The sequence below is a fragment of the Callorhinus ursinus genome, unplaced genomic scaffold (assembly GCF_003265705.2).
Source record: "Callorhinus ursinus isolate GAN/ISIS: 27379988/994484 unplaced genomic scaffold, GSC_fseal_2.0 scaffold1, whole genome shotgun sequence".
NCBI classification, from domain to species: Eukaryota; Metazoa; Chordata; class Mammalia; order Carnivora; family Otariidae; genus Callorhinus; species Callorhinus ursinus.
The window spans coordinates 56,685,905-56,697,572 of NW_027397063.1; the positions used below are offsets into that span (position 1 = coordinate 56,685,905).

The window sequence follows — 11,668 nt, forward strand, 5'->3', positions numbered from 1 at the left end:
TCTTCTGCCCATGTTTTAATTGGGTTATTTGGTTTTTGGGGTTGAGTTGTATAAGTTCTTTATATACGTTGGATACTAACCCTTTATTGGATATGTCATTTGTAAATATCTTCTCCCATTCCATAGGTTGCCTTTTAGTTTTGTTGACTGTAAAACATTTTTGTTAACATTGAGAATTTATTGAGCAATAGGTTCTTAAGAGTTTAATCAATTTCTAAAGATTTTTTTATTACCACAAACAATGCCCCAAATCACACCCAGAAGTGGTCTGGTGAGAATACCAATTACCATGTCATCTGAGTGCTTGATGTTACCATGTGTCTGACTGTTACTCCTGGCCCTGAGCACTGGGCACAGGAGCCTACATTGGTATTGCTGTCTCTGTTGGCCCAAAAGCTCAAGCTTATAACAACCAAACCACAGAGAGAGTTCCTTGAGGTCCCCATATCTTCCCATCACTTGCTCCTGAGTTCAGGAGCATATGATTGGCTGTGCCTGACTTCTATCTGCAAGGAAGGCTGAAAAAGCAAGCATATGGCATGTTCAGCTCTAAAGTATGAGGCAGATAAAGAATTCCCAAACATAAGAAAGTGGTTCAAATGTTGAGCATCCAAAAATGACAAGGAACCAGAATCAGATCTTAAGGCCCTTATCACAATTAAGGAGTTTAGACTTCATCTTGATGGCAATGGGAGCCACTGAAGGTATTAGGCAGGAGTAACCGGATGGGATTTGCATTCCTGGAAGATCATTCTGGATCCTGGAGGAGGAGCTCAGGGCAGGAAAGGCTAGAGGATGACCAGTAATCAGGCTGTTGTAAGACTTCAGGCAAGAAATGATTTTCAATTTTGAGACAGCCCTCTATGCAGAACAAAGCAGTCCCTGCTAATCCTAGGATGACTCATTTGGATGTGAACGTGTCGAAAGCTTTATGAAAGTCTAAATATATTATCTCTATTAGTTCCCCTTTTATGCACATGCATGAGAAGCCAGTCTTCTTAATAATTCCTTATCCATGTATGACATCCCTTCCGCTCTCTGGGACAATATTGCTTCTGTAACAGACTGGTTTGTTTAAGTACTATGTCTTTTCACCCTTTATTATGGATCCTGCCTGGAGAAAAAGATGACATTCATGCTCTGATCAAAATCCCACTGGGTTCATTCCCTGACTTATTTTCCATTTTATTTTTTCTCATTCTTGATAGCACTTGACACAGTCTTCTCATAACTTCGGGGGAGATGCAGAGTACTGGTTATTTCTCCATTCTTCAGGATCTTTAATGGAGTATTTGAAAAGATGAGAAATCTGTATGAGAAACTATCGTTATCAAATATGCGTGATTTAAAAATATGGACAGCACCTTAAAATTAACTCTAAATATATTCAAAGACTGAATTTCAAAGCTTCTGCTGCTACTTTCTACCATTTTGTGAACACACAGAATTTTATCATGTTTCTAGGAGAGGATCCATGTGTACCTCTGACTGTAATGCTTCCACTTGTTTCCTCGCTGGCTGCCTTGTTTACTGCCATTTCCCTAGCTGAGATAGAGACCCCTTCTCTTGATACTGTGACCTGGAGGGATACTGAACTAAGTCATCCACCTGGAGACCCTTCAACATCCCAAGAAAGTGCAGTGTGCATCGATCTCATTGCCAAACTTCAGGATTTAAAAGTTTAAAGTCAAGCTGAAAGTCTGACATCTGATCTCTGAACGTTGCTGGTGAAACTTCTGAGATTTCTGCAGCAAACTTACAATTAGAATTCAAGTTCTTTTCCTCCATAATCACAAGGAGTATCACCTGATCAGTTTTGAGTCAATTCTTTACTTCTATCACCAATTGCATTTAATTCATTCCTTTCTTATTTAATAATTAGGCTCTAAAAATACTGGGGGTAGGGCGCCTGGGTGGCTCAGATGGTTAAGCGTCTGCCTTCGGTTCAGGTCATGATCCCAGGTCCTGGGATCGAGTCCTGAGTCGGGCTCCCTGCTCCTTGGGATCCTGCTTCTCCCTCTGCCTCTCTCTCTCTCTCTCTGTCTCTCATGAATAAATAATTAAAAATCTTTAAAAAAAATAAACAAAAATATTGGGGGTGGGAGTGGGGAAAGGAGGGAACTGGCTGAGGCTGCTCCAGAAATCAATATAGGAAGGACTCAGGGGTTGCAATCTGATATGAAATTGTTGTGAGTAGGAGGACAAGGTGTAGACTCTTGAAACTGCATTTGCATGGTTAAGCACATTTTTTTCTACTTACATTATGCTTCATAATTAAAAACATGAAGTTTGCTAGAGAGGGTTTTATTTATGCTTTATGTAGGATGGAGACAGCATCAAAGAGTTACTACTTTTTATATGAAGTGGCTTGGGTGAGGGTAGATGGAGATAAGGGTGGTCAATTACCCTGAAGCCATCTATTAGAGGCTGGATAGACAGCTTCTCCTCCAAAATCATGCTCTGCAGAAGTGTTTGGTCCTATCAGGGTATTTGGGAGGAAACACCAATGCAGTCTGCAAGGGGAGTGAGCTGCTGTTGGTCTGCAGGTACCGGAAATTGAATTCTAGGACGCTGGCTGTCAGGTCTCCTGCACTGATCAAACACTTACTGAGCCCCGGCCATGTACTAAGCACTGAGGATGCTTCTATGAAAAAGATACAGCTCCTTCTTGGAGGAACGCACATTGGAGAAAAACAATTATAGCAGCCAGCACTTAATTAAACTTTTACTTGTATTCTAGGCACTAAACTAAAGTAAGGGCTTTACACATCTTACAACAGACCATAAAAAGCCCCATTATGCAAAGGAAATTTAGGGAGGTTAAATAATTTGCTTGAGTCCTCAGCTAATAGCAGCTGAGTCGGAACTTAAATCTGGGCAGGCTGACTCCAGAGGACACATCTTTAACCATTCTTTCAATGGGATGAAGACTGATGCTGTGTCGAGTTGGGTACCGAGAAAGAATGGGAGGGTCTGGAGGGTTTAAGAGGTGGTACTTTCTAGAGTAGGGCCGGCCACTTTCACTTTTAGATTTTCTAGCATGTTCCTGGGTATACAGGATGTCAGAGCCAGAAAAATCTTTGAAGATCTGCCAGTCTCACAGCCTAATTCTATGGGAAAGGTTTGGGGAGGAGAAATGACTTGTCCTATTCTTCAAGAAGTCCTGCTAATTTGCGGATTAGGAGTCTAGGTTTTGATTAAGAACAATGGCTCTGATTGTCCATGTCACCTGTTTGTGATTAAAAATGAGACTTGGGATAATTGAGACAACTGCTCACCAACCTCCTTACCTCATATATACAGAAGACTCAAAAAGCCATTTTAATAAGGATGTATTTGGAGAAATCAGGCAGATGTTTGGAGCATTTCCTGTGTAAAGCAAGAATTCACGGATTTGTCTCTTGGGGCTGTGAGAGTGAAGATGTTAGATTCAAACCCAACACCTGCCATACTATTCTTGCTGGATTCCCACAGGAACATATCCCTGGCGGGCACCAGCTTGCCCACCAGCACCCACTACCCCTCCTTTACTTCTGATAGAACCCCAATTTGTTCAGGAGGTTGGTGGAAGGCCCTTTATCCTAGGCAGGGTAGGCATGACCCCAGTCCGAAGGAACGAATCTGGGATTGGTCTAAGGATGGGCATGGGACCCAGTTCTGAGCATAAGACATCAAGAGAATCTGGCAAGGAGAGCTTCCCTTCCTGAATAAAAAGATATTCCCCGAGGAGAAATTCTTTCTGTCCCTTCTTGCTTTTGCTTTCTTCTCTTCTTCTAAGAACATGGCTATAAGGCCTGGAAATGAAATCAAGATAAAACAATTTACCAAAAATTATGGAGCAGAACACCAGAATGAACTTGGATCCAGGATCATTTCGTGTCCTGACCTGCCAATCTCAGACTTCTTTTATGAGATAAAGTCGTAGTTGTTAAGCTAATGTTAGATTTTCAGTTTTATAATTTGATACCATGTCTTTTTATTAAGAGAAGTCATATCATAAAATATACCTGTCCTTCAGATTTTAATTTTATTCATAGGATCCAAAATAAAGGCAATAGGGCGCCTGGGTGCTTCAGTTGGTTAAGCGACTGCCTTCGGCTCAGGTCATGATCCTGGAGTCCCAGGATCGAGTCCCGCATCGGGCTCCCTGCTCGCCAGGGAATCTGCTTCTCCCTCTGACCCTCCCCCTCTCATGTGCTCTCTCTCTCTCAAATAAATAAATAAAATCTTAAAAAAAAAAAACAAAGACAATAAATACTCGTGAGTGAGCAAAACTGCTCTATTTGTTAAATTTCTCTTCCAGGGAATGTATAGCACTGCATACACTTGGTTTTTACGAGGTATCACTGTTAATAGTGCTGTGGTGAGTTGTGTCGAAGCTTCTGATATAATATTAGGTTTATTTATTTATTAAATCTGTTTATTTGTTTTTTTTAAACGATTTATTTATTTTAGAGAAAGACTGCGCAAGCAGGGGGAGGGGCAGAGACGGAGAAAGAGGGAGAGAAGCAGACTCCCCGCTGAGCACAGAGCCTTACACAGGACCAGGGCTCGATCTCCCTACCAGAGATCAAGAGTCCCATGCTTTTCCAACCGAGCCAGCCAGGCACCCCATAATTTTAGATTTAAAAAACTGAGAGTAGGCTAATTAGAACCCCAAAGGCCCACATGATGAGGCAAGATTCCTCCAGGAAAAGCTCTGTAGCTAGTCATATGCAAACTACTTATATCAAACTATAGAGTCTGTCTTAATTTTCACATTAATTGAGCTATTATGCACTGTTGAGATCTTAAATTGAGCTTTAATATCATTTTCTTGTTTTAAGACCTAAAAGATGATGAAAAAGAATCCTTCTAAATTTTCTACACGTTGGGCTTCTGTTACTTATTGCATGAGAATCACCAGCTAAATGCTTGTTTATTTAGCAACAAGGACCTTGGCTTATTCATTCCAGTGTCACCTGCAGGAAGTGGCACAATAGCCTCACTGAGGCAGGAATGAATAAGTATTCACTGAGTCGCAATAGCAGCAATAAACAATAACAATAATAATAGCTAATATTTCCCTCAGCTCACTATGTACCAAAACCAGCGTGGGTGCCTTCAATGCCTGGTTTTATTTCACCCCCACCAAATCCCTGTGAAATAAATCATTTCCCTCTTTCAAATGTGGAAGGTGGGCCGTAGAGAGGTTAAGTCACTTGCTCAAACTTATTCAGCTATGAAAGCACAGTCTCAATTCCAGAGCCTTGGATTCCTTATGAAATATCTACATTTTACAGCTGAGGAAACAGAGGCTCAGGGAAGTTAAGTTAACTTGCTCAGGGTCACACAGCTAATAAGTGGTAGTACCTGGATTTGAACCCAGGCAGTCTGTTCTCTTAACTATGCACTACACTGATTCACAAAAGGATAAACTTTGGGCATACCTCAGATTTGTGATACAATTACATAAAGTTGACTATATGAAATTGAAGGCTAGTTGACCACTAAATGTAATGAAGAAGTTTAAATGTCAGCTCTCAAGCCTTTTTTTAATTATGATTTTAGTAGTAAGATATCTTTCCAAGATAGAACTTACTTCAAATCCATGGTGATAACTCGTTCACCACTCTGGAAAATCATAATACAGAAACTGCACATTCACTTCTAACTTATGAAGAATTTACATTTAGGCCTTAGGTTTCCTAACTCCTCTCCTCTTTCCCACACTCTCCCTCTGCCCCCCCTGGGCACCGAATCTCCCTCTATTGTTTCTAAGGTAGTTTCCAAAACAGTGGTTCTCAGCCTTGCCTGTGCACTGGAATAACTTGAGGAGTTTAAAAAACAAAAACAAACAAAACAAAACAAAACCCCTCTCATTTGGGGCAAGAATATGCAATTGGAAAAAGACAAGTCTCTTCAACAAATGGTGTTGGGAAAAATGGACAGCTACACGCAGAGAATGAAACTGTACCACTTTCTTACACCATACACAAAAATAAATTCAGAAGGGATGAAGGACCTAAATGTGAGACAGGAAACATCAAAATCCTAAGGGAGAACACAGGCAGAAACCTCTTTGACCTCAACCGTAGCAACTTCTTGCTAGACACGTCCCCAGAGGCAACGGAAACAAAAGCTACAATGAACTATTGGGACTTCATCAAGATAAAAAGTTTCTGCACAACAAAGGAAACAATCAACAAAATTAAAAGCAAGCTACAGAATGGGAGAAGATATCTGCAAATACCATATCAGATAAAGGGTTAGTATCCAAAGTATATAAAGAATTTACCAAACTCAACACTGAAAAAATTAATCTAGTTAAGAAATGGGCAGAAGACATGAAACAGACATTTTTCAAAGAAGATGTCCAGACGGCTAACAGACACATGAAAAGATGCTCAGCATCACTCATCAGCAGGGAAACTACAATGAGGTATTACCTCACACCTGTCAGAATGGAGAAAATCAAAAACACAAGAAACAACAGGTGTTGGTGAGGATGTGGAGAAAAAGGAAACCTTATGCACAGCTGGTGGGAATGTAAGCTGGTGAAACAACTGTGGAAAGCAGTACGGAGGTTCCTCAAAAAGTTAAAAATAGAACTACCCTATGAGGTGCCTGGGTGGCACAGTTGTTAAGCGTCTGCCTTTGGCTCAGGTCAAGATCCCAGAGTCCTGGGATCAAGCCCTGAATCGGGCTTCCTGCTCAGCGGGAAGCCTGCTTCTCCCTCTCTCATTCCCCCTGCTTGTGTCCCCTCTCTTGATGCCTCTCTCTCTCTCTGTCAAATAAATAAATAAAATCTTAAAAAAAAAAATAGAACAACACTATGATCTAGTAATCGCACTACTGGGTATTTACCCAAAGAATATGAAAACACTAATTTGAAAGGATACATGCACCCCTAGGTTTACAGCAGCATTATTTACAACAGCCAAGATATGGGAGCAACCCAAGTGTCCATTCATAGATGAATGGATAAAGAAGAGGGAAATTACTTAGCCTTAAGAAAGAACAAAGTCTGGCCATTTGTGACGATGTGGCGGGAGCTAGAGCGTATAATGCTAAGTGAAATAAATCAGTCAGAGAAAGACAAATGCCATGTGATTTCACACCTTTGTGGAATTCAAGAAACATAACAAGTGAACAAATGGGGGAAAAAAAGGCACAAACCAAAAAACAGACTCTTAAATACAGAGAACATCAGAGGGTTACCTGAGGGAAGGTGGATGGGGGATGGGTGAAACAGGTGAAGGGGATTAAAGAGTACACTTATCATGATGAGCCCTGGAGTAATGCACAGAATTGCTGAATCACTTTATTGTGCACCTGAAACTAAGACAACACTGTATGTTAACTATATCGGAATTAAAATAAAAAACTTAAAAAAAAAAAGAACTTAAAATTCATTTGGGCTCTATTCCCAGCATTTCTAATTCAGTTGATCTGAGGCATACCCCAGACACTTGGAGTTTCGGAAGCCAGGAGATGGAAGGTACGGCTGAAGTTGAGAACCACTGTGGTTGCAGCAGCATTTCTCAACCTTGGCTCTATTGACATCCAGTGTTGGCTAATTCTTTGCTGTGGGAGACTGCCCTGTGTGCTATAGAATGCTTAAGAGGGTCCCTGACCTTTATCTGCTAGATGCCAGTAGCAACTTCCCCAGCTGTGACAACCAAAAATGTCTCTAGACTTGATCAGATGTCTCGGGGGAGGCACAAAATCGCCCCTATTGAGAACCATTGCTCTAGAGCCATTGCTACTGTCCAAGCTGTGAGAGAAGTCTCTCAAAGAGAAAAAGGAGAAGGGTGGCTTCTATTGCACCCTCTCAGACAGGAAAATATGTAATGATGCCAAGGGGATCTGCTAGAAAACCCTCTTGTCATTGGAGGAAACCTAATCAGGGTGCCTTTCTTTCTTTCTTTTTTTTTTCTTAAAGAATTTTTATTTCTCAGGAAAGAGATGGTATATCTCTTCAGGAGCATGGTAGAGGAAGGTATCTTCGAGAATAGGGAATTAAGGAAAGGGTACAGATCTTTCTTGCTGATCTGAAGCACAATGGAAGGAAACTAAATCTTTTTTTAATTAGCGTGAACAGCCTGGCTGGATGAAATATTGTCTCTTGCTGAGGAGCTGCTGCCAACAAGATAAAGTGGAGGAAATAAAGCAAGGACTGGGAGTGAATGGATGTAAATGCTGAATGTTTCCTCAGCTCCGGGAAGGCTTGGTCACCAAACTGATGATGGAGTGAACAGAAATGGATGAGAATCTAGGTACGTGGGTAAGAGCAGAGTTAGAGGAGGTTGTTCTGGAAAGGTTGGAGTTTGGCAATAAACTATTTGAGTGGTCGTCTTAGTTTGGGTCATCTGAGAGAAGAGCCCAGAAAGCACTACAGGAGAGTGGGGAAGGGAGGGAAGTTAATCATAAGTGCATTATTGGACATCGCCACCAGGGGCTGTGGAGCTTCATCCTTCTGGAAGTTGCAGGGGGCCAGGGCCAAACACAAGCCCCAGAGGTGTGGGGCCAGAGGGCTGGCGTGTTTATCCAGGAATTCCCGTGAGTCACTGGCTGAGGGCTATGTCCAGGGCTATTCAATCCCAGTACTTTCGCTGGCTTCTGGTTTGGGCCTTGGGCAGGCTTGCGGGTGTGGTGCAGGCAACTGGATTTGGCTGGTCAGCACCGGATGGTGCTTGCTGGTGGGAGATGGGCGGGCCACTAGCAATTTCCTGTTATACTGGCCAGTTTCAACATTTGTTTAAAGGTGTTGACTGCTTTGCTAGTTAACAATGTTCCATTTTTAATAAAGATTTCTTTATATTAAGGAACATTAGGAAGGCACACCAGCCTCTGTCACCACCTGTTCGAGACCATGAAATACCACCACCAGAAGCCTACCAGTCATCTTGGCCCTGTCCTCAACTCCTCCTCCCCTCACCCCTTGCATACGGATCACTAACAAGGGCTTTCAGGTCTACTCCAAAACTGTCAGGAATTTACCCACTTCTGTCTCTGCTGCCACCTCATTAGTCCAGGGCAATGCAGGCTTTTGCCAGGACTATGGCAATGGCCTGTTCCTGGCTCCTGGGCTCCACACACTCGGTTTTCTTCCAGTTCCTTGAACCTACAAAGCTGTTTTGTTTTGTTGTAATACTCCTCCTTTGCACTATATCCCAGCCCAACCCTACCCTTCCGATGACGTGCTTCTTCTTGTCTTTTAGGTCTGGCCATCACTTCTTCATTGAAGATCTTCTTCTCTAAAGAATGATCTCCCCTTCTCATATGCTATTCCCGTCTCAGTCCCTGTTTGTTTTGTGTTGGCATGTTTCACAATTTGTGATTATTTTGTTTGTTTATTTCATCAGTCTTCCTCTTCAGAATGTAACCTGCATAAGGGTGAGAACTGTATCTATCTCCTGGACCACCATACCCCACACAGGGTTGCCAGATTTAGCGAATAAAACTACAGGCTTCTGTGTCCGTACTTGTACTAAATTATTCAGGGTTTATCTGAAATTCAAATTTACCTGGGCATCTTGTGTTTTATTTGGCGACCCTAGTTCCTAGGCCCTGATACATAGTTGACTCTCATTACATGTTGTTAAATAAAAACTTGATAGCGACATATCAAAATTGCTCCTAAGGCAACAAAGTGGGGGTGTGTGTGCTAAATCTACAGAACTAGAGTAGTGAAAAACACACTTGCCATTCTTTTCTGTTCCGATTTGCCTGTCTACTCTCTCCAAGAGAACCTAATCAGCTGACCCCCGAAATCTTGGACAGCCCAGTCGGCTGGGAGGGATGCCGGCCACGGGAGGGGAGCTGTTAGGAACAGCGTTTATGCACCGTGTGCTGCCTCAGTTTTGCTTGGCTCTATGCTGTGCTGGGACATTAATCTTCTTTGGCCCTGATCTCCCCAGACTGTGAGCTTGATAAGGGAGGGGAGAGATGACTTCTTCCTTCTCAATCATTCACCCCCAGCGTCTCACTCTGTAGACAGCACATAGCAAGGACTCACTGAATGTTTGCCGAACGGACTGATAAATGAGTGAAGAGTAGGGGGGCTAACTACTCTGGTTTGACCAGGCCTGAGGGTTTCCTGAGATGTGGGGCTTTCAGTAGGGAAATCAGGGCAGTTGGTCCCCTCAGTGAATGATGCTCACTCTTAGTGGCTGGACTTCTTGTCCATAATCATCTATATTGGCTGCTACATGACTATCACGATCAGACGGCCTGCTGGCCTGGCTGCCCATCTATTTTAGGATGATGCTGGATGTTTGGAGCTCTGCTGAACCGTTGTGATTCCCTATGCCTAGGACCTTGGCCTTGGCTTCAACCTCAGTTCATGGTCCTTCCTTGTGGCTTGGTCTTGTGGTCTGTGGTAAACACCCTGGATTCGCACTCCTAGAATAAAAGCATGCAGGCTAAAGTCATGTGAAGGGCTCTTGATCTTGAGCTAATTTCATGGACCCCCAGTCCTGGCCACTATAGGTATTCTTCATCAAGACCTGATTATGACCAATTGCTACTTCTACAGAACACCAGTCAAGTGTTTATTGAGTAATTAAGCTGACATAGAACTTTTCAAATACATTTCTACAAATGTCTGAGTTACTTGCCTGTGAAAAAAATGAGTTCTCACTTTAACCAACCCCTCCGTCACACTACCAGAGGGCAGGATTCTAAACAAAACCACACAAATCCATTTTCAATTATGGCAGCAATGCTCCAGTCTCAGTTAGGTCCTGCTGGTTTCCTGGAATTGGGGGTGAAGTGGCTCTTGAGAGGTTCCCAGCACTTATAGTAGTTCTCATCCAAACAATTAGAGGTCTTGAGCCCCCACTTGGTGACGGCCATACTTAGAGAGGACTCAAACATAAATGCCTGTAGGAGATGAGGAGGGGGACAAGAAAGAATAAGTGAAGTGGATAATAAAACATATCTAATTCGATGTCAAGAGAAAAGATGTAGGTAGGCAGAATCTTTGAATAAGAAGTTATGTGTGCTAACACGGTGAGGACAGCAGGCTCACACCTCAGGTTCTGGCTCTGGCCCCACCACGTAGAAGCAAGTGAGACTCGGTGCAAGGCTCTTAACTTCTCTGAGCTCCACGTTTCATTCTATAAAATGGAATTGGGCACGTAAGCCTCACATTGCCCTTATCGTTATGGAGCTAAATTTGCTACATCCAAAGGCAGAAGCAGGAGAGTTCTAGGAATATTCATCTTCTTAGGGGCCATCACTCACTGTGGCTATGTCCTCATGGGGAGGCCATACTCCCCATTTTTGTAGTGGAGGAAACTATGGCTCAAAGCTGAGAAATGGCTTGTCTTAGGTGATGGTAGCAAGAAGTGGAAGAGCTGGGATTTGAATTTTCTTTTTCGGGACTTTGATCAAGAGATGGGCTGAGAAAAGGTGAAGGAGCAAAAGAAAGAGTAAGGAGGAGGAGGAAGAGGAGGGAAGGAGGAAGCAGAAAAGGCCATAGCACTTTTAAAAACCCTATCCCAGAAGACTCTGAGTGGTGGCTGTCCCGCTGTGCTCAGGAGGTTTCTGTCTCCAACAGAAAGAATATGCAAGTGCTTGGTGCAGCTTAAACATTCCAGCTTCACCAATTGCTGTGGCTTTTAAAAATAAAATAAAATAAAATAAAATAAAATAAAATAAAATAAAATAAAATAAAATAAAA

The 11,668-nt window shown here is 42.5% G+C and overlaps 1 protein-coding gene and 1 long non-coding RNA gene across 3 annotated transcripts in view; both read right to left on the reverse strand.

Moving 5' to 3' along the window:
• Positions 1–1,098: 1,098 nt before the first annotated feature.
• LOC141374349 (uncharacterized) lies at positions 1,099–9,319 on the reverse strand. Of its 2 annotated transcripts, none has more exons than XR_012381147.1 (3): positions 9,171–9,319; positions 3,291–3,369; positions 1,099–1,278 (listed from the first exon to the last, which is right to left on the reverse strand). It is a non-coding gene; the product is annotated as an uncharacterized lncRNA (long non-coding RNA). The 2 variants fall into 2 exon arrangements; XR_012381141.1 differs by having other exon boundaries at positions 1,099–1,309.
• A 1,187-nt stretch (positions 9,320–10,506) lies between these two features.
• HGD (homogentisate 1,2-dioxygenase) overlaps positions 10,507–11,668 on the reverse strand; it is a 42,008-nt gene continuing 40,846 nt past the window's right edge. The window contains exon 14 of the mRNA XM_025868859.2: positions 10,507–10,866. Within this exon, the coding sequence (XP_025724644.1) occupies positions 10,717–10,866 (150 nt within the window). The 3' untranslated portion in view covers positions 10,507–10,716. The remainder of the gene's footprint in view (positions 10,867–11,668) is intronic.